This window comes from Syngnathus acus, chromosome 15 (genome assembly GCF_901709675.1).
Source record: "Syngnathus acus chromosome 15, fSynAcu1.2, whole genome shotgun sequence".
NCBI lineage: Eukaryota > Metazoa > Chordata > Actinopteri > Syngnathiformes > Syngnathidae > Syngnathus > Syngnathus acus.
Genome location: NC_051100.1, coordinates 8,737,047 through 8,761,196, shown reverse-complemented (window position 1 = coordinate 8,761,196; position 24,150 = coordinate 8,737,047). Strand labels below are relative to the sequence as shown.

Here is a 24,150-nt window from a genome sequence, read left to right as displayed (position 1 = left end):
TTTTAATGTAATTAATATACTCAATGCACATTTAAATGAATAGCGAGTAGTAAATAAAAAAAAGAAGAATCTGCTCATTTACAACACAAATTATGTTGAAAACTGGATGAAACGTTATCAGAATTACAAATGATATAACAAAAACACTTTCAACCTCAAAGTATTTCGGCGAGCTATCTATTTTTCTGCCTTTTTCCCCATAGTCTCCACTACCACTACTATGACAAGTGTAAAGATATAGATAACAAGTGATTGATGCCACCTTTATCACAGCCGCTCTTTTATCTCACCTAATTTCATCAATCCATCCAGCAAATATGCCTACCTACTCGCACTAGCTGATGTGCTACTCTTAGACAATGCTGACATTTCTTCACTCAAGCTTCTTGTTGGGTTAGTGTTTGGTGTTTTATGTTTCCTACACAGCTTGCAGAATTTTCAAGCATTAATCACTCTTGTGTTTGCCTCTAATTTTGATATATTGACATGAATAGTTTTATATTAATCTCAAGGTGTTGACCTTGTCTTTCATTATAGCCTTGTATGTAATTGTCTTATTATGCATAGGAAAAAAGGGCCGTATTCTTCACTTTAACCTTGTGGTACCATTACTGTGTGCATGTTGAACTGAGCTGCACTTCTAATTGTCCAAATGAGGCTAACGCTGCAGTCGGATGGGGGATGTGCAAACCCGGGTAGCATTTTTATTCTTACACTCACGATTGACTGAGGTTTCATGTCTTACCTTTTTTCAGTTTATAGTTATAGATGTTTCATTTCTTCATTTGGTGAAATGTGCACATTTTGTTCTCCAGAAATACTGTATGTCAGAAATGATCGTGTTGGTGGGAAATTCCTTGAAATTTACATTAAGGGAGCCAAAATTGGTTAACGAGTGAAATATTTGCAAATTCTTGTCTCAACACGTTATACAATATAAAGATTAGTTTGAATTGAATCTTAGAACACACATTTCCAACAATTACAAGAGGATCCGAAATCACAGGATAAGATTTCTTACCTAAAAATCTTAAATGTTTTTCTCTGTATCCACAATAAACTGTTTCCAATTGACTTGGAATTTGGTTCCCTGTGCATTATAAGCACTTCACTGTTGAGAGGTTCCAGCCATTTCAAGTCTAGTTGGCGAGGACAAATTTCTCATGGGACCAAGTCGGTAGCACGTCTGGCTCACAGTTCTCAAGTTCTCAGCTCCGGGCTACCCATGAGGAATTTGCATGTTCATCCCTCCAGCTTCTGCGTTCCAAATCATGAATGTGAGGTTTAGTTAAGACTCAAAATGACTCATTAGTGTGACTGTGGGTGGAAATGATTGTTTGCTTATCCCATATGTATGTATATCAAAAACAAAATAGTTATGAGACCCTAAAAATAACATTTTTAAAATAGAAAAAAAAAAACCTGCACTGATTAATCTAGCCAGTTACGAACTACAATAGTGTCCTTCACAGATACTCTCCAAACTTGACCCACCACTGCATCATGCATCCTTTGGAGTCATATTTTAGGACTTGCATGTCTATCTTTTCACACCTCATAATGAGACACCTTAACTCTTTTGTACTATTCTTATTTTGGCTCTTTGTCAGCCATATCCATCCTTGATTCCTTCCGGAATGTGTCTGAAAATCCAGATGAGGTGCCAATTGTTCCTATTGTTATTCTTGTGCTGCTAGATCTGCTCATCACATGAACGAGCACCTTTCAGCCTGCTACTCAGAAGACATGCATTATTACTTTCAGAGAATATCTCGGTTAGAATAATGTAAAGTTTAATATTTCAATAGCAAGGACGGTCTGTTTTTAAAGTCTTGATTTTTTTTTTTAGATGGTGTCACAGAATTAAAGGAAGAATAAAATTATGTTCCCAACCTCGTTCACTAAGAGCCAGATTTATCTAAATCTGGATATAGTGTAAAGGTAGCATTTTGCTGATGTAAACATATATTGCTTTATCACTGAGTGAAACATTACGAGAGAGTAAAAGCATAGCCATGAATTGGAAGACCTTTAGATTGAAATATTAATGCATAGGTTCAGAGTGCTGCAGTTTAATGCAACAGAAGCATGCGAGTCAAGTAAAGTACTATATGATACATTTTGACCACGTTCTGTACGTGGATTGTCCCCTCTTGTATCTGGTGTAGCCAGTGAACTGACAGTTTAACAATTTGACAGGCTAGCTTTTCAAAACCGACCAAATGAAAATCAGGAGGAAAAAAAAAAGGTGCGTACTTGGCGTGAATACAGACAAGCCACACGTTTTCATATTGCCCGGAATGCATATACTTATGCCATTAGTTTGATGATGGAGTGTTTGGATGGGTGGATTGAGATTGTGGCTTTGCTTTTGCTGGTCTTCTGTTACGAGGCTTGCAAAGACGTTCATACCATTAAGTCCCCAGCAGCACTCATAGTTGAATTTTTACATCAAACATTAATGATGTAAGATGGAATACGAGAGCCAATGAAGCTCAGGCTGTGTGCATTTATAGTCTAATAAATGTTTTCCCAGACTTGAAAAGTATGTCTTTAGAGAAATCATATCAAGCCCCCGCCCCATGTTAACTATTCCACACCTCTTGCTCCGCCTTCTCATCCTCATTTCGCTGAGCAACTCCAGATTTTCCACCGAGTGAAAATAAATGAATAACTTCTTATCTAATTGAGGATGCAGCAGAGAAGCACAAAAATTTGAATGAGTAATGACAAGGCAAATGAATCGGTAACCATAAATCTTGTGGATTTGGAACACCGTTCCATGTTATTGCGTTTATATCCGTACTTACACTTTTAATAGGAGGCAATTTTGACAAATGTAAAGCAGGTTCCAGGAATATTTGTTGGCGTTTCTAATTCATGGGATAGACTAGTTTTGTCCCATATGAAACAACCTGAGAAGACGCACGTGTAAATAACACCCAAGGTTTCTCAGCTCATTTCATTTGATTGATTGGCGCCCCACACTTGAAAGGATAGGAACCTTGGAGGGAGTGACAAGCCTTTTCTGCGTAATGCATTGTGGTCATCTTACAACTTCAGATTTGTGATTACTCCCTGGAAAAGCTACCATCCTCTGCCGTTGGAGCAGTTAATGAAGTGTGTTCCCGGGCCCCGGTTGCCACTTTGACGAAAAGTGCAAAATGGGAGCGATCCTCCTCCCGCTGGCCCAGGAAAAGACTGCAGAGGGAGATGCCTGAGTTGAAAAGGATTTTTCTTCCTGTCAGGAGCAGTCATGTGGAAGCTAGCAACCTTCACCTTGCAGCTGTTTAACACTTTTAATTGTGGCTGCTTGGTGTGCTCACAAGGGAAGGGAGTTGTCTTGAAATTCTATCACGTTTAATCTTTCCAGCAAATTATCAATGCTATCTATGTCCAGGGTTACACTTTATAACTTTGTAGCATTCTTGGTTTCAAGTTAACTCCGGATTTAGTGTTAGAATTCATTCCTTTGGAAAGGGAAATGGCATTTCCATGTTGACTCATCCATCTTTACAGATGGACTATATATTTGAAGAGTTTATTTTTGAGATTGGGGTTTCTATTAGCTTGTCTTGGAAGTGGACACACACTGTTGAGCTCATACACCTAATGTCAACAATGCTTTATCATGTTTACATATTGTCGCCTTCCTACAATAATAAAAAATGTTTCTTTCCATTTTTTTTTTCTGAAAACCAAAACATTACAACCTTCTGCGATATATTTCTGTCTTTCTGTTTGTCCCTCTTTGCATCCATCCATCTTTCCATCCATCTAAATACAAAGCTTGTGTATCAATATCCATAAACAAAAAATAACACATATATCTTTCTCTGTGTGCGTGCATGTGTGTGTGTGTCTACGTTTGTGCAAACGCTTTTCAATTTGGACTGCATTGAGCCTGTATTCACCTAAAATGCTTTCAATGACAATAGTGAATGAAAGCAGCTCCCTTTAAATGTTGGGATTACTATTTGTGACCAGCAGGTGTGTCATGGCTCTATTTTATCAGGCCATTTCACACTAGCTTGCATTCAATGAATATAATTCCATTTTATCATACATTTTACAGATAGCGCTCAACTTTTATAAGTCATATCTCCACATTTGAGCATTGCCAAGTTTAGTAGTTTTTGTAAGACTCCAGATTCAGTTAGGTGTAGAATTCATTTAGATGAAATCCAGTCTATGGGGATGAGAGATTTGCTACATAACGACCTTGAAGAGGTCACAGACCCCAAAAAAATTACACTGCGCAACAATCTTTCAATATTGTGCTTTTATTGTAACTGTTGAGATTGCACCCCGACTAATAATACTAAAAATGTACAGTATAGTGTTCTCAAATCACTGATAACTGGATATAAAAGCCCCTTTAATAAAAAAAAAAAGGTCAAGTGTTCCTGTGCTCGTGCTTTGAATGCATCATTGACTCCACACACAGTACCACCAAAAAAAAAGAATATTGAAGTGCTGCTTGCAACTTTGTTTACATGTTAGCTACATGCTAGATATTATAGATAAGTGTAGAATAGGGCAAGTGAAGACTTGAAAAACTAGCTTTTTTTGTCTTTCCCAAATAAAGGAGAATGGTGTTTTGATGATCACTTGTGATCTACTGACCCAATTGTTTCAGGAGAATTGCTTTTTGGAGAAAAAAAACATTTAAAGTGTGGAATTCATGGTCATCATATTGGAAATTATATCAAAGTGAGGTGTAAAAAAAAAATGTGAATGGGAAATCAATTGATCCAATAATCCCTGGATCAAATGTCAATAAGGAGAGTGGCAATTTGCTCTGGGTTGTTTGCTTGAGCTTTAAAATCTCACTTTTAATCAGATTTTTGGCACGTTAATAGTTTTCTCATGCATCAACTGTACAAGGTCATTATACGAGTCAATACAATCATTAAGCTCATTTTAGCTGGACATGCAAGCGGCTCTTTGCAGCCCACACTCGTATGATTCATTAATTCCTGGGAAATTAAATTCAGACTTGTGATGTCCTTTTCCCTGTCTTCTAATCTTATAAACCAAATGACACATTTCTAAATTCAATCAGCTTTAATCTGAGGGGGATACAGATGCTTTCAAGAGGAACTGAAAAAATGATTTCTATCACTGGAAAAAATAACTTTGGGGAAAAAAAAGAAAGATTTACTTTAGAACGATAAATCATTACTTCAAGGGGGAGGGGTGGGTTGATCCAGTATCATGGAAATTTGCGATAAATAAATGTACCATCATCGATCACTGTGCTACTACACTAATAAGAGGTTATTTAATTGATGCCTTTATATTGATATTGATCAGTTAACGACAACAATTCACTTACACACACACACACACACACACACACAGTAAGGCATGATGGAAATGATATGGTCACATATGGATGACAAAATAGTGCACTGAGCTGCTCAATTATTGGCTGAGAAAACTCTGCATAGAGGTGTTCTGAGCAGTCTGCCACTTTCGAGCCTGTATTGGTTCCTGCCATTTCTTAGTATATTCAATGTGATAGTCTTTCACTCACAAGGTAGTGATTCACTCGCTTGGCTTCCGTTCAGGCCTGTGGGAACTGCTGAGTGTGAATGGTTGTCTGCCTCTATATGTGTCCTGAGATTGACTGGTGACCAGTACGGGGTCCTTTTGCCTGAAGTCAGCAGGGATATGTAAAAGCTCCCCAAGAGAAATATTTGTTATACTGGGCAATGTCCTTTTATGGCCTTTTAAACTCCATATCAGCTTGACCTATTCTATAATATATACAATATAGACATCTACGTAATATAGCAACTGCGATGTTTGTATGTCTGTTCATCCAATCCATAGATCTCGACATCTTATTTCTCCATCTCTGTATCAAGTGTATCTATATATACATATATTTATATGTGTCTATCATGTGTCTATTTATCAACCAATGAGGTCACACAGCCCGTCCGTCCGTCCGCCCAACCCACCCATTCATCCCTGCAACTATTGATGCATTTATCTAGCCATCTGTCCATCTATCTATCCATCTAGCTCAGGGGCTACTGGTGTAGAAAGTGTCTAAACGTGCTAAATTGTGTCCTTGGAAAAGGGATGTTTGCACAGTAATTAATCACTGCAGTTTTTGAAAGAAGTTAGTATCTCAGTGATCTTGTTTGTGCTTGTGTGGACGCCGAGCCGCTGTCCAAGGTGCTGCATCCAGCCCCTCCCCTGCACGGGGGAGTCACGTGGATCGCTGTGTCTGTGGCGGCTCGCAGTCCGTGAACGAGCTCAACCGAGAAAGCACACTGCACCTCTTTCCACCTCCACTAAAACTGGATTCTCACTCCTCTGCTCTTCACCCAAAATCACGTTGATCTTTTTCATTCTTGTTGATGTTTTTTTTTTTTTTTAATGAAATTTGTCGTTTTCTTTACGTTTGCTTTTGTAAGCTGCGGACACCGTGGAAGGAAGCACGTTGAAGGTAAATGATACCTTATCATTGGACTTAAGTGTGGAAGTGACCCGTCTCCTCGCGCGTTTTTTTTTAATTTTATTCTTCTCAGCACACGGTGAGATGTTTTTGGCCAACGTGTTTTTAAGGGGTCTCTGTCCCCCTTGCTCCTTTTGCGCTAACTATATTTAGGGTCCGGTCCAAGTGTACGGAGCGCACAGGAAGAAAGGTGATAAAAGCATTTAATTCCCCTTTAGTCTCCACGCCCTCCAGACTTGCGTAGAAATTCGAACAAATATGTTTAAATGCATCGTAATCTGCTGCAGAGTGTAAAGGTATGAGATGTCAACGATGCGGAGTACACTGTCGCTTTTTTTTTTAGGAGGGGGGGGGGGGGGGGGGACACACGCGCTTGACTATCATGAATTAACTCTTATTAGTAAACACAATTTTCAACAACACTGCGCCTTTTATTCCACGTTACTGTGAATGTGGGTGCACCTAAAAGACACTTGAGATAACGCCAAGTCATTTCATCATACAAGTAGCAAATTGAGGCAGACGCACGCATTTTCTTACACAAATCGCCTTTGTGAGCAAATAATGCACTTTTTTCTTCGGGTGTATATTTTTTTCTTCTCTTAAATGCGAAAGTTAATGTAAAAGTAACCTTTCTGAGTGTATTAAAAACTCTGATAGTCTACATCAGAGATTATATACGTTTTTTGATGTACTTGTGCGCAGCATTTGCCTTTTGCAAAGACCCTAATGATCTATGTCTGTGTGTGAAGTACTTGTCCGCTAGTGTGAATGATGAGTAAGGGTTCCACGGAATCCGAATGACAAAGAAAGCCTTGCATGAGGATTCTAGTTTGCTTGATACATCACAGCATAGTATAGCAATCTTTTAATAACATGTACAAATGCCCCCTAGCGGCAGTGGACTATTTGGGGATGATATAGGGGAGGGCTGATGAGATGCTTACTAAGTGCCGGGTGGCGATAGTGTGACATTGTTCCTGCCTCATTGGATTTCTGTCTTGCATATGGTTTTCTTGCAAAAAAGTCTCAACATTTCCGAGTCACAAAAAGTAATTTCTTACTGGTCGAGATAAACAGTTGATTCTTTAAGACAGAACCCCCTGGGTGGTGGCGATGCTGCTGATGCTGCTATCAGGCAATATGAATATGCAAGAATTAAACAGTGGGACGTCAATGGTCCAATTTGTGTGTGTTTCCAAACAGTTGATCCCATAGGAAATATCAACCCATCTCATTTATATCGCTTGTCATTTTGAAACGACGCTTAACCGAAGTCTGGTTGTTCATGTATTGTAGGGCACCAAAGCAAAGAATGGAATCTTATCTGCTCAAGGCTCAAACTATCACAATCATAAAAGCTTTATTAACAACACAGACAATATTGTCTCTGATAGTTTATGACTTTGTCATGCAAGTATAAAAATGAGTGAACCACTGTATAAGAGAAAATGGCGTGGGGGAAGCGTTTTAGGCCAGCAGACTTCAAATATTGTGATTTGTAAAAATGTCATGCAAAAATGACGTTTTCGTACAATGACTTTTGGTGCATTTGAATGTAGGAATTACATTGATAGGTTTCTCATATTGACAACTTATTCTTTCTCCATATGTAAACATGCAAGCAAATGTTGGAATGGTGCTGCTGTATTGACATTTTGTTTCTTTTGCAGAGAACTCTCTTGGACGGACAGACTGCCTCTTTTGACGAACTCATCAGCCAGTGTTTCTCCATATGGCTCGTTTTCACTTTGTTAGGGAAGATGCGGGATGAAAAGCCCACAGCAAGCCTAGCAGTTACCAGCCAAAACCATGTTGGCATGAACGTGAAGATTAAGGCTGCAGTCTCAACTCGCGTGAAACCGTGCATTCTCTAACTGGCATCAGGAGGAGCTCTTCCATGACCACAAACAATTTTGTCTTTGAAGCACTGTTAGTTTAGTGTCCAGCGCCATGGCAGAGAGGACCTTGAAACAGACCAGATTATTTTGGCACACACAGTCCAGGCAGTGTTAATATTTCTGACCCAGGTCACAAGTGCCAACATTTTTAGCCCGTTAAAACTCAAATATTTGTCTATCGTACAATGAGACCTTTCATTGTCTGCCTCTTTTCTGTCACGGTCAGCTCAGTAAATGTATTGCTTAATCTAAACATCCTGTAAATACATTTAGCTATCCACATAGATTAGTGTTCTCACAATGGCTTTACAAAAGCATCACAGTGCCCACTTGATTTGGGTCGGGCTGCTCATTTGTGGCTATGTAGAAGTTGGCACTTGTCTGGAGTTTACAGGTGCACAGGGACAGTGGGCTCGCTTCCCAGTGTGGAACGCGTGCTGCGAAAGTGAAATGAGTTTCAACATGAAAACAAAGAGCTCCCACGGGCTGCTGGTTTACTTTGACGACGAGGGATTTTGTGACTTTTTGGAACTCCTCTTACTGAACGGGAAACTCAGCCTTCGTTTTTCCATCTTCTGTGCCGAGCCTGCCTCCATGATATCCGACACCGCGGTCAATGACAGCCAATGGCACGCCGTCACCGTACGAAGAAACTTCAAGAACACAACCCTGATGGTGGACAATGAGATCAAGTGGGTGGAGGTCAAGTCCAAAAGACGGGATATGACCGTTTTCAGCCACTTGTTTGTCGGTGGCATCCCGCCAGAGTTGCGATCGGTGGCGTTGCGACTCACGTCTGCTGCCATCAGGGATCAGCCGCCTTTCGCCGGTAGGATAACGGACATAAAGGTCAACAACACAGCATCTGTCATGGTGGACAGTGAAGGGGTCGTGAAGGACCTGTGCGGCGCAGCTGACATGTGCCTAAATGGTGGAGTGTGCAGTTTAATCGACAACAAACCAACCTGCGACTGTTCTCAAACTGGATTCCAAGGAACGGACTGCAGTGAAGGTAAGACATCTGCATCCACTTTGACGGAACAAAATGTCCTCTGTATAAAAAGGAAAAAAAAAGCCCCACTCATAACAATGATTTTTGAAAAAGAAATCAAATTTCCAACCCCATTAACATACTTTCAATAGTGAAACAATCCCTTCCTCTATTTAGTTAAGGCCATTTGTGCCATTGATCTGCTGTTGTTTGGAATGAGTGGATCGCCTACTAGGTCTCATTAGGAAAACATGCTGGTGCTCTCCATCCCCAAAAGTCTTCTTCCATTCCTATCTGGAGGTCTGCCGGGATCGGTTGACCTATGAAATGAACCCTCCAGTGGTTTGCCTCAGGTGCAAAAACCACAAGTCTGATGCATTAGTAGTATTAAGTAGTCTCATTTAACTAAAATATCTAATCATGTAAGAAGATGCATAGACTCACAAAATGATGACGCAAGACTGTCATGATGTTGTCAATGCTATGTCCTACAATAACACACGAAAAAATCCAAATATGTATTGGAAGTAATGGAGTGTGTGGGTTAAGTCGTCAATCACAGTTATTTTTGAATGCAAACATTAAAAAAAACTAACTTTGATTCAAGAAATATTGCATGGCTTAATTAAAATTAACTTCACATAGCATTGTAATGCCATACTAATTGAATCCAGAATGAAGTTGTGTTTCCATCCAACTGACTTGTTCTTCATGATGATGAAATGTGAGATGATGCAATAATGTAGCATGATGTTATGGCATTGCTAGTCAAATCCAACCCAGCCATAATTAATGTTTTGTTGTTACTTCCTTTAGGCCCGTTTGAGCATGTAATATTATTGTTAATAATAAGCTCATTAGGTCAGCTTCGATTGACCTGCAACTGCAGCCTAAGTTCCCCTCACTGGACCGCCAATAGTTAGTGAGGCATATACAACTCATTAAAATGTCGTCCGTGTCGTCTGCCCGTTTGTGTTCCTCCTGGAATCGCATTTAAATTCATGGTGCCGTAGTTCATCAACTCGCTTCGACGTACAGAGTGGAGCTGCGTCTCTGTTTCGAATTGCTCGACTTCAGTAATACTATATTTTTCCAACAGAATTTCACAGCCTGCATGTTCATGTCATTGATTATTTATATTTGTATTCTTCTGGTAATAGTTAACACTAGAGAGTGATTTGGGACATAAGGATGCGTTTACATATATATTGTGGGGTTGGGATCTAAAACTTTACTTGCAATTAAGTTTAAGTGCTGTACATGGAGTCATACAACAACAAACACAGTGAAAGCAATACATTGATAATGAAGACGGTAAAACGCATAAACATGATAACAGCAAAATCTGAGTGAAAAGCCAAAGATGGGCAGCGAGTGGGCTTGCCTAAAGTGTAAAAATGCGCAAAGCAACTTGGTATCTGGGCGATTATTGAAATGAGCTGAAGTGTTACACTCAAACAAGGAGCCGATAAAATACAGTATTTCCTTTTTTGGCTCCTTTGATAGGTTGGCAGGTACTCAAGAGACCCAGTGGTTTGGAAACATAATTAACTACAATTAACCACGTTCACAATGTTAATTTCTGCTTGCTTTATCACGAACCAACTGCTGGAAAGAAAGGCAATAAATGGATGCCCGTTCAAATTCCCAGCACTCATCTAAAATTGAGACGAGGGCTGGTGTTGAACCAATTTTTTTGAACAATAGAGGCTTGCGATTGTCAATCAGAATTAGACTCAACAGCCAAATTGAACGAAAAGATATTATTGCTCGGCAGATCAGAGTGGTAAACAAAAGTTGTCCTCCATCCATATTTCATCTCAGCTAATGCAAGCACACTGATTCAACCTTAAAATACCTTGAAATTTAGATATTACCTGTCCATTAAATCATTTCAAAGCTGCTCTATTACTTTGATCAGATGAAAGGATTAACGGCTACGCGACAACAACTGTCATCTCTCCCCTGCTCAATCACAAGCGCGGACATTGCATGACTACGCCCGCACAAATCCCTTTGATCGGTTAGAACAATTATTTAAATGCATTGTTTCATAGCTATCGCTTAGTCCCACCGAATCTGTGCTCCCGTTTCTCATTAGAGAAATAACATAGATGCATTGCCATATTTTCATCCTGATAAGATGAAATGATGTTGTGCATTTCATTGCACATTAGCTCAACATAAATCAGCCCTGGTTTAAAAAAAAAAAAAGGACTCGACTAAGAAGATGCAGTGCTTTATTTGGTCCATTATCTGATTCATAGTCAGGATTTGACTTATGCTGGAGCCGGTGGAGGCTGCCTTGAACAGTAAAAGCGTACATATGTGTGCAGTGACCAGGTCATATTTCACAGTCTCAACCAACCTTTACTTCCAATAAAGGAAATGTCATCAATCAACATGTGCACTGGGGCTGCGGATCGAGCTATATATTTTCACAATAGTCACTCGGTGCACTACCTTGCCTCATGAGCTCAACTGTCTGTCTGTGGATGTTATTGCAGTGCTCCAAGGCTACATTGTGCATTCTTTTTGTGCTGCTGTTCCCTCTGTTTTGCCAATAGAGGAGGGAGCAAATTAGTATGATTGTTGAATTTGTAACATTTAGATTTATAAATTGGATTTATCAATAACATCAATGGATTTTCATGTTGGTTGGGTGTTCGTTGACATGTTAGTACAGCATTGCTAATGCCAATCACAATTACATATACTATGCAATTGTAATTATGTAACTGAATACATTGGACACATATATGCCAGTCAAAACTATTTACTCCAAATTGGCAGTCCCATGCTTTTGTAAATAACAGGAGGTGTTGTCCTATTATTTCCGTAACTGACCCAGCTCTCAAAATCCTGCCGAAACACAAGAAAAACATGCTTGGTGATCCAAACTATCCAGTGGCAAACTAATCGGTTTCACCTGATGGAAATGTAGCTATTAATAGTAATCTAACCTAGTCCTAGAAGTGCTACTAAACCTGTCAAGTGACCCCGGCACCAGAGAGGTGGCCTCTCCACTGTGTGCCATATTTTACAGTAGTGACTCATGCAATCCTTCACATTCAGCATTGCAAATGGAAGCGCTCTGCACCTTACAGGAAGTTTCATCTGAATGAGTGCTTCCTACGACCTGCGTCGATCACTGCACAAGCACAATCCATATCTGGGAAAGTGTCATTTTCTAGAAGCCAAAGTGCGGCTCCACTCGGACAATAGCAGATTAATCGTGCGTTACTGCCTCTGAGTCTAAAGACAGATATTCGGATCAAAAGATTAGAGGTATTTCCTGCGGGATTTCTACCTAGTTTAAATACAACTGCTAGTGATTGTCAAAGGATTGTCTCCTGTAGGCGAACCATTAAGTAGTAGCTTCTGCTTGTTGCAGCCAAGAAGTGTACTCTATTTTCCCTCAAGACCACATTAGTCAATTATATTGTCATTGACAAACACCACCACCACAATATGTGGAATTCCATATATGCGGTTTGAGATTGGACTCACAAAACACAAGCATAACTGCAAGTCGCAAAAACTGACACTAAAACGTGAATCATCATTTAGTCCATACTTCTCCCTGAAGTTGAATTTTTTTGAGGTTTTCAAATTGTAAGAGGAGGAGACTCAATCCCCACTAGTTATATCATTTGGCTTTTGTCACACTTCTGAGTGTTTTTGCATTTGAGCTCATCTTGCATTGTATTAGAACTTGTTAGGTGTTAATTAGTCATTTGATTTTAACAATGCTAAACTTTATTCCGTTTTGTCATTTTTTGCCTCTCCATGTCTATCTTTGAATTAAAAGTGGAAGAATACATTTTAATGTTAACAGCTAATCTATTATTTAACTCTGTGCTTTGTGTGTGTAAGCGTGTGTGTGTGGTTTTAAACATTATTTTGGCAGAGGAGCTACACTTGAGATTGGATTTGTCACACATTGGCAATTATAAAGCACACTTTCGTTTTCTTTAAACTACTTCTAAGCGCATTTCGAGAAGAAAGACTTGGTGATTTAAGGCGCAAATCACTTTTTAAAATTGCAAGATCTGTTATATAACATCTGACAGGTTTCAGCATTGATATCTTAAGTCTCCCACCAGTCGAGCGTATTACCATTGTTGCATCCTCACCTGTAACACTATGCTAGATTTGGTCAATCCTGGGATTAGGGTTATAAGAACTAGAGTATACACTATGCTGATAATCCTGTTGGATGATTCCAAACCACAAGATGTGAAAGAATGACAAGGTCCTTCAGCACATCTGCTCTGTGAAATCCCCCTCTGTTTGGTCTGCCTCTTTGAAAAGATCACCATTGGACTATATTGTCAGCACGGCACGCCATCTGCTCAGAGCATACAGGCGTAACTGAATGATACATTTATATGAGTGGTGCTTAGCAATCATGCCACCCCCATCACCACCAAAATTACGTTGCACCACCTGCGCCACAACTTGAACTTCCTTTGAGCTGGTCTAAAGTCAAATCTGAACGGTTTGAAGCTCACACTTTGTCATGTAAATGAATGCAATACAATCACATTGAACAAAATCATGTTACACAAACCTGAATCACAACTTAGAGCTGATTTTATCTGGTGTAAAGTCTAGTCTAATTGATCAAATTGTCAGCTGTCTTAGGGGCGTGTGGAAAAAAAACCCCATTGGTCTGCCAAATTCCCAAACACAGTAAATTAGTATTGCACGGGTTCCATGGGTTGTGAATGGACTTGTGCTATTTTCCATTCTTACATGCCAATGACATAGGTCTGATTGGTATTTCGTAATAATTCCAACAAGAGTGACGAGCCCTTGTCTCAGCTGGGTTCATGCAAATACTATATTATATCTATCCATCATTCCTAATCTTCTCCGTTCTTGTTTATGTAAGACCATGCAATGAATGCATTGAGTTAAAAACACCCTGCTGCCTTTTTGTCTTTTGCATGACGTTCAAAGCAAAAAATTCTGCATGCCAACAATTACTTTTTGCAAGGAAATCGTTTTCTAATTTAATTTTCAGGAATTACTTAATTATCAATTTAGTTTAGTTTACAGCAGAGATACGCCACATGCCACACAGGAGTTGCACAAAAATAATACTGTATCATACAGAATGTATTGACATGTGACGTAATGAGACAAAATTAGCAGTCAATATGTGTCCATTTGCTTCAAGTCTGTATGTGATTATTAACTGAATATTACCACAACCAAAGTTATTTCTAAGCAATTGATGTTTCAGTTTTTCAGTTTAGGTTTTGTTCGAGCTGACCTACTTTCCCAAAAAATATTACCATAACAAAACTGCTTCGCTTTGAGGCTATTTAGAAATTAAATTATTGTTTGGATAGGCGGATTATAATAATAATAATCAGCATGATTTAACATAATCCCATGAAGTTATTCGGTGCATTTTATCATTTCCTAATTGGGAATTATAGCAACAAAAAGTATGCATAGCGAGGCGCAATGCTGTTCGTCTTGCCACTGCATGAAAATGAAGATATGCTTGAAACACAAAGGCAGTACGGTCTTAATTCTTACAAAATTCAAACAAATATTCCCCTCGGCACACAGCAGATTTAAAAAAAAAAAAGAAAAGAGAACTATACTTACTGTTAATAATGATTTTAGAGATACGAGGATGCCGCCCGACTATAAGATGTTAAAATTGAAACAGAACAAACAAACAATTTACATAATTTGTAACCTTCCTCAATGTGTTTTCTGTCATTACATGCCAGATGTTTCTTTCGGCAAAGCGGTGCCTTGACTTTCTAATATAATTATTGCACACACATGATGAGTTTCTGTTGGAAAATGATCAGTGGCGCAAGATGCAGATTGTATGTGATAGACAGCAGAGTTCATTTTGGTGTAGTTCTACCAGCACAATAGCACTAGGATCACTTTGACAAGGGGATTAAATGGATTTATGTCTCAGGATTAGAATGTAACCAGCTGGGTACATTTGTGAAAGAAAGTGTATGGCGTCGGTGTGTGGTGCAACTACAGAGGGAAAAGAGAGCGAAAGAGGGAGAGAGAGAGACAGTTAAAGGGGTCTTATTTTAATAGCCGAGTATGGCAGGTGATACTGCTGTTCAATTTAAGCTACTTTTCTGTGGGATGCAGCTCAATTACACCCAAACGGTGTTATCTAGACATCACAAATTAGATTTTAATAACAGATCTTTTTATTTATCATTGAAACATGATGATAGGATTAAAGTTGTTTGCTTTGACGACACTGATAAAGTGAAAAATTGGTGATATTGTGAAACAGTCAAAATTTCATGATAATAATAAACTAAATGTCTTTTATTTCGAATAAAGTCACATAATTCGGGCAAAAACGCAGAGAAGTTTTCATGCAAAAGGGTATAATTATAAAATGACCCACACAACTCCTATTATATTTTCACAGTGTGATGCAATACTGTAAGGTCCAGCCTTTCAAATGTAGAGAAGCCATCAATGTTACTAATATCTTTGTCAGTCTTTACATCATCATATTTGTTTGCTTTACAAATGTCATCGTCATGCTTTTGCTTGGATGCTTTTCAGCAAGTCATCTTCAAGCTTTGTGAACAAAGTATTCAGAATTTATTCAGAAGACCACTCAGTTGAATGAAATGAATGAAATGAAATCAATCACTCTACAAAGTTGCATGTGAAAGTAAAGTTAAAAAAATGTATACAGTCATATATTTTTATTTTATTGTAGCATAGAGAAACTGAAAGAGTTGGGTGCTCTATTGTTTTGCAATTTGTTCACAAAGCTGTGATGTAAATGTTTTTGTGCATGTTGTCTGAGGGGGAACCAGTGACGATGGTAAGTTTTTGGCTCAAATGATCGTTTGAATTGGGGCAACAAAACATTTTAAAGAGGTAGGAATTTGATTTTTGTGGTTTAAATTGGTCTTTTCTGCGTTTTCCCCATAGTTTATAACCCGACCTGATTTCCTATTAATTAATGTTAACTACATGTTGCATGTGTTACCGTATTTAGAATTTTAGTGTTTCATAGGAAAAATAAACACATATAAAGAGTGTACATTAAAAACAAAACTTTTTGGATGGCATTTACGGCAAGAATCAACACTGGCGAAAACTTAATGACTGACTGTTTTGCTTTTTTTTTATAGGCAGTCTATGGGCCTTAAACATCTCATTTTGCATGCAATCCAGCAACACACACAAAAAAAAAATCAAGCATGCATGTATCTTATTTATTTCTTAGACTCCTTGATGAGTGTGTCACATGTTTGTTCCCCCTCACCTTCGCACGCCACTCACACAAAATAGAATTCAAGCTTTTTTGCTTTCAAAGAACTGCCACTGTACGTACAATGCTTTCGAAAGCAAATCACCCAAATGCTTGCTCTGACACAGTGGATTTATTTATCACAAATATATTTATCGAGGATCTTCCTTGCTTTTGTCTGCAATCGTTATCCTAGAGTAGCTTTTTATTCCTCCCATAATATATCTAATGCTTTGAATTAAATAGTATTTGAAGTCATTGGTGCTTAAATAAATGAATTAAAAATGCCCTACATAACACAATGAGTAAGTCTCAAGATGTGCTTTACAGCCCCAAAGCATTATGCCTCATAGCCTTTTTTATAAAGTGGTTTAACAGTGTTGTTGGGTGTTTTATCAGCCTCTAAAATGTTCAAGACAATGTAATATTTTTAAATCAAATGAAGTGTTCAACCTTGCCGTGTATTCCAGTGTGTAAATAAGGACAACCAAGTGTTGCAAAATAAGAAATGGGGTTCTATTGGGTCACTTGCATGTGATTTTTCAATGCCTTGCATGCTAACATGCAACGGCCGGTCCTAGTCTGCATGCTGCTTAATGAATGTCTTCCTTTCTTTCTCTTTGCCTGTCCGTGCTTCCAGAAGATAAATATTCTGAAGGTGGGTATTATTATCGAAGCGTTCAGCGTTTACTAAAGCGAGTGTGCAAATGAGAAAACACTTGGTTGATGGATCCTCGCATAAATGTTATCAAATGTTTTGGTGCAGGTAACTGCTTTATTAATGTTGTTGAAATGGTAAGTAGAGGATCAGGTTATGATCTGCCCCCCCACTATTAAGGTTTGTTTAGCTGTGCCTTAGAGAAAATATCTCGGTAAGAGGAAAAAAAAATATCAACAAATGGGTTGAACTTCAAAATCAAAAGTCATTTTAATGTCGTGTGCTATGTAATTGCAAAACTTTTTCCAAAAGTTTGGTTTAAAACTATGGTGGTGGATTTCTAGTTTGTATTTGTTGCAGTAGAGGCCCTTGATTTAAGTGAGTTCATAGCTTATGTCTGTCATATTCTTTTAACATACACAACTACTTGACGCCCCAATGTGCTAATATCTATGTGATGGTGTCTTTGCCATCCAAAAAATTGACAGGGGTCATTCCGCTTGTTTGCGTCGATGTTTATTTTTCAGGAATCAGAACACATTGAAATGAGTTCTGTCCATCTTACCTCAGTACAATTTACTCTGTATTTCACAATTAAAATATTTTATTTGGTTTTGAATGATAGATTTATTTGACATGTATCATAATGTAAAATATGTCAACCAAGCACCTTTAATTTTAGGCTAAATGATATCCAAATATAGAGTAATTTATTCAATATTAAAATATATCAATATAATATCATAAGAAATAAGTACACAAATGTCCATGCAATGGTGTCTACTTTACATAGTAGGCACCGCTTGTGTGACTGGATTGAGTCAATGTATTCTATTCTTCACTTTAATTGGCACATTTAAATGATTTTTTTTGGATGACTCAATTGAAGTCATGGTGGGGGACTTCTTCACTGGATGCAAATCTGTGCATTTTAAATCAGGGATACGATGAAACATGAATGAAGATTTCTGAATGAGTAAGTAGCCGATGACGCATTCCAGCTGTGAATGCTCATCAGGCTTGACCCTGTGTGTGCGCACCATCCTATTCCTTTCCCTCCGACTTTTCCTTATCCCATCCCTTCCAGTAACACAGACATCTACTGTGAAAAGAGATGCCTTTGTGTCCGTTGTTATTTTGACACAAGTTCCCATGATCCCTTGTTCTCTGCTGACTGTTGCTCTTGTTTTCCTTTTTAAGGTCTGGCACACCTGATGATGGGCGACCAAGGTATGAGCTCTCTTCCTTTTCTCCTGCCTTCCCTCCATTGTCCCCAATGCTGTCATTGTCTTCTGAAATGTGTGTGTTTGAGGCCAGCACAAAACGTGACACTTCTAAAGTGGCGCTCGTTGGAGATAATTCTCAGGGGTATATGAGCCCTTTTACGAGCTGAATTGTCTTTTCGACTCCGCTGTCTGGTTCGGCCATTTCTTTCCATCCTGAGTGTTTACTGTAAATTTCGTAAGTTTACTGTGTTAAGAAAAGTTCTAAATTGAATGCATGCGTTGTAATCACTGCAGCGTAGTGTCATTGTAACTCGTGCTTATCACTCAACCATAGTTCACGCAACCATTCCCAGTTTTGGTTCCATTTGTCGCCATTTCATCTCTGTTTGCACAAACAGAAGCATCAAATCTCTCAGTCTTCATTTCCTTAACCAACATTGCACTTATTGGTGTTTCCTCCTCTCCTTTTGTTCTCCTTTTTTTGTGATGGGAACTTGCTTTCATTCTGGACCATCTCATCAAAACTCATAGGTCAACCTAAAGGTACTTCCCCAATCTGTTTTTAATTCATTACCCAATGGCATTTACATACCCAATATCATAGTTGAGGTTAGCGGCAATTTTAAATAGCGGTCTTCAAGGTAGGTGCATCTTTTGCTTCACGCATTCAATCCGTCGCCTGCTTGCTGCATGGAAAGATGACAACAGGCAGAAGAACATAGGGTTGCTGTCCATGGTTCAAGTAATGGGTTTGGGGTTGTGTGAGGCGTGATCATAGTGTTGTGGGCCTCCCATCCTGGCTGTGATCCTCACCTCTTCTCCCTGTGGGGTAAGTGGACGTCTGATCTTTGCCGTTTGACTCTTCTCCTCAGGGCAGAGAGGGGAAACGTGGCTTCTAAGGTCGCTACTCAGCATTCAAGGTAAATCTCCTATTCATTTTTTTTTTATTCTTAAACCAAGCACAATATAGCAATTGGTGGTTTAATGATTAGGCATTAGACATACTCAAGAAGAAGATGCATAGAATATTTGTGTTGCTTTGACATGCTATTGTTCTGTTTGGCTTTTGCTTGCTGTGGCTTATTATTCTTGCAAACAACACATTTTTTTTCTAATAGTTTGACTTGTGTAATGTTACATACTGTACACATCTTGCATAGCTGCATCTGGGCAGGTAAGCGTCCACCTCTCACTCTAGTCTTTGCTTACATCTATGATTGTGTAAACTTGCAAACACACACGCACACGCACACACGCACACACACACACGCACACTTACATTTTTCACAAATTGACATTTTCTGTGTTCCAAGGTAAGTGCCATTCCTGTACTTGATCTAATGTCTGTTCACGGCTATGTAAGTCAGTGTGTTGCCTCCGGAAGCTGCTCATTATTTTATAGTGAAGGTTTATCCAGATGCACAATAATACCACATGATGACTTGGAATCCAAAAATAGCAGTACAATGGAACCTCTAATGTCAGACACAATCTATTTGGGGATGCTGGTATTTCAGAATTTGCTATTTAAATTATTAAGTTCAATTAATTCAAACTGTTCCCTCTTCAACAGCTCTTCATTGCACCGGCAATGTTCTGAGGAAGTTAGGCACTCATTAATACGCTGAAACAATAAAATACTCTTCAATTTGATGTTGATTTCCAAAAAAAGTCCTACCAGATATTTTGTTTTATCCAAGTTAATCATGAATTTAATGATTATTTGCTAATCATTAAATTGGTGTAGGCAACCTGGATCTGATGCAGTAGGACAGTTGCAGTAAAACGTTTTGAGTTTTCTGTGTTTATCTACTTATACTTTTTCCTTGGTTCTGCAGCCAACACAGTGATAAGTAACATTGAAACAAGTCATTTTGGATCAAATATTCATGCTGAACTGCTTATGAACCCAATCGTATGTGTGACTTTTTGCCTCTGAGTTTTACTCCGTCTCACCGATGATGATGGATGATGCCAGTCGTGATCAATTAAGTGCAACAAGCTGTCAAATGGCCATCGAATGTATTGATACTGCAAAACCAGAATCCCAGTTTACACTTAATATAGTTTAGGAAGGTGTCCGTGGAATGTATTTATGCGGCAAACAAAAAACACCTTCGGAATTGACAGCAGGGAAGCTGCAGGAAGAAGACAGTGCTAATGCAGCACAAACCTGACATGCACAGCACTTTGCCTCTAATACAGGCTTTGGTTAGTTGCCCCCCTGTGGTGCAAACCTACGCAGTCCAGTTATGCAATGTGCAGTCCCACACCTTTACACTATATCCTCATTTGGGTATTAAAACCAGGAGGAGTGACGGCGGATAAGGATATCGACCGTGAAAATTGGATGCACAATATACGAATAAATATACACCAGACATGGTTGATTTTTAATGTCCACCTGTGGTCTGTTAAACACTTAGTGGGTTTATCCTCTGATTGGGTTTGCTCCTTTGAGAATGGACTAGGTTATGTGTGCTTTATCTGGTGCACTAACAGGATTCTTAAAACCTTTTCTTTCTGCACATCAAACCACGGAAAACAGAAAGGGAATGATATCCGTGCTTGTACAAATCCCTGGTATTTATTTCCCGCCATCACAATGAACAGCCATGTCCAGTTTAAGCTCAACGACAGGCTGTACACACAAGCTTGCAGGTATAACTGGGCTCTCTATAAATTAGTATATTTTTAAGCAAATTATTTTCCCCCATTATCTGCTATGAAGTAGGACAACAGATTAATTTCTTAATATGTGTTTACACATGACAAATCAAATGGATTTTTAATGCTTAAATCCCAGCTTGTGCACAAAAACCAGAGTGCATTAAATCCTCATTCAGCAATTAGCTAAATTCTGTTGGTTGAGCATATGGGGACTTTCATTTTACAGTTTAATCTTCTAGATTATCATGAACTGGTAAAGAAATTGCTATCAAATTGTTCTTGTTATATTTGTTTCTTGTGGGTTCAAAAACTTTGGAGAGTTATAATTGGTTTGTGATGTAATCGAAGTCAGACAAGGACATACCCAGGAGCTGATTAATTTACACTGCGATAAGATGGTTTTTATTATCTCTGTAAAGGAGTTCATGTTTTGGTGACTGTTAATATTGTGAGAATGACTATGACAAAAGTTGCTTGAGCAAACGAAACTTCCAAATTCATCCATTTTACTTTCAGCAGTACTGCAAGATTGCAATACATGTGAATTTGTCAGTATACAAAATAAACCAAGATATCCTTAAATGAATGTATGAACCCGTCAGACATGTAGAAGGTGTGCGTGCTCTTTATGTAGCTGATCCAACTTATGCTTGGTTGGCCTCAACCTGTTTAATTGAGTGACATTGCAGTATCACTTTTTGTCCTTGGAATTTATTGTTGGTTAACTGCATCTTCACAATTAAAACAGATTGCACGACTAGACTATACCCAGCAGAGGCATTTTTTTTTTTCAGGCTCACCGACCGTGTAATCTAAAAGAACAACACGTATGCAACCAACGTCAGCTATGACAAGTTGAACTCTTGAGGGCAAAAATAGTATGATTATTTAGGAATGCAAAACATTTAGAAAGACATTTTCATGCCCCATTAAACACTTCATGGATGATAATTTCACAAATGCATCATTAAGCTTCCAGTGGTAAATCAAAACAAATTTCCTAACAGTGTCATGTGCCATTAATAAAAATAAAAAAATGGCCACAACATAAAAAATATCCAGATTGTTGTCCATACCCAGTCATAATGGCTCTAACAAAGTGTAGCATTTGGGCCACAAGAAGCTGTTTTCAACACCCAGGAGCATCACGTATGACGTTTGTGGACGTGTCTGCTATCTCTTTTTGACAGGTATCAGAACACATTGAATCAACAACAGATGTTGCCTTTGTAGCTTCACATAAAACCAGGGAGACTGACAGCGAAATTCTTTCAGCTCCATTGACCATCTCAAAGGGTTACGCTTTCTCTTTTGTAGTAGTAGGTATTAAGCAAATATGCGTGTCTTCTTTTTAAATAAATATCTTGAGATATTGTATCATTTAAATAAATACCAGCCTCCCTGACAGTGTTGATCCGTTGACATGACATTTAATAACACCTGAGACTAAGTGGCCGTCAGGAATTTCATGAAAAATGAATTTTTAGTTGCGATGTGCACTGTGAACTAACGCATATTCTTCCTGCATAATAATCAATTCCTTTTTGAATTTTTTACCAAAGGCCCATTGTTATGCTTCAGATCAATGAAGGCTTTCACATGAAGGAGTACTCATGTTCCCTTGTTACATATATGCAAAAAGGATTTGACATACTAGTGGAAGAAAAAAAAAAACTATTGCTTATTTAATGACAGCCCAGAGGTGATTTTTGCAGAATATTAAGTATTATAGTTTTTTTTTTTCTCTAGCTTGACAATCTAGAAGCATGTTTGCGCCAATGTAGAACAATGAAGATGTTATAATTACAGCAACACAAGATTGGAATAGGTTTGAAGGGCTCAAACAGATATTTGGCGCATCTTATTTTTTTTCCCAAGAAAATGTTAAATTCCAACAACCTTGTAAAAGTTCAACCAATAAGAAAATACATTCCTTGTAAATTTAGTCCTCATTCTGTAGACTGCTTTGCATTTTCTTTTATCACAAAAACAGAGTTTCCATAGTGATACATACAATAAAAGATGACAGGTATAGAATTATTTCAGTCCAGTGAAATAGTGAAAGATAAATGCCGACTAAAAAGGGGGGGATCGATGTCGACAAGGCTCATCTGGCTCCCGAGCAGAATGGCAGATCTACTTAAGATCAATAGTGTCGGTCGATGCCTCTCAGACTATGGTAAGCAAAAACTGTATTTTTCGGCTTGCTAGTAGGAGAGGATGAATATCAGGATGAGGAAGGCCACTTCCCATTCCACGAAAAGTCCTGTACCTCTACTCAAATTGCTAAAAATTATTGCGTGCATGTTGATTATAGTTAGTGCATTCCGGCAATTTTGTGAAATGATTCAGTGCTTTCTACTGCTCTGATTTACTGTCTGTGTGTCCACAATAGATGTGTTTATACTGGTGCTTTGTTGGCTTTGATTTGTGGGCCGTAGCTCACTTCAAAAAGCCGCTATCTGTAACCGTGCATTATCTTCTTCTGTTATGTCTGTCGTATCTTGGCCTGTTGACAAGTTGAAGAATTACAGTATACAAACAACTGGATTTGGTAGGAAAATAAATAAGTGGTTTGATTTAAAAGTTGACAGAGCTTGCCCAGTTTACTTAGATTATTGTGGTCATTTGTGATTATGACGATGGATGTAGATTCACACCCAAGCAGGAACGCAGTAGTATTGTTTCATAGTCTTTTTTTTTTTTCTAAGCACCTAATCAAAATTTCATCACATCATTCTTGTCACATGTCACATGATTATTTAGAAACAGTCATGTAATATGTTCCTGTGAATGGTATAACCTCGGGGCATGCCGTGGGCTTCAGCAGACTGAAATAACAGGTGACATGTCGCCATTCTCTAGACGCAATCGGAGTCTTATGAAGGATCATTCATATTATCGTGGCTGTCTGGGCAACTGTGACATATGTGCCAACATATGCAAAACAATGTTTTAG

General features: G+C 38.5%; 1 protein-coding gene across 30 annotated transcripts in view; it reads left to right on the top strand.

Moving 5' to 3' along the window:
* The first annotated feature begins 6,246 nt into the window (after positions 1-6,246).
* The window catches only part of LOC119134656 (neurexin-1a-like), a 145,984-nt gene continuing 128,080 nt past the window's right edge, over positions 6,247-24,150 (top strand). For 7 of the 30 annotated variants that reach the window (XM_037271543.1, XM_037271561.1, XM_037271544.1 and 4 more), the window contains exons 1-6: positions 6,247-6,463; positions 8,146-9,385; positions 17,278-17,295; positions 18,496-18,525; positions 19,053-19,064; positions 19,394-19,441. In XM_037271543.1, the coding sequence (XP_037127438.1) occupies positions 8,674-9,385; positions 17,278-17,295; positions 18,496-18,525; positions 19,053-19,064; positions 19,394-19,441 (820 nt within the window). In that variant the 5' untranslated portion in view covers positions 6,247-6,463; positions 8,146-8,673. The remainder of the gene's footprint in view (positions 6,464-8,145; positions 9,386-17,277; positions 17,296-18,495; positions 18,526-19,052; positions 19,065-19,393; positions 19,442-24,150) is intronic. The other 23 variants (XM_037271564.1, XM_037271555.1, XM_037271552.1 and 20 more) reach the window with 8 other exon arrangements.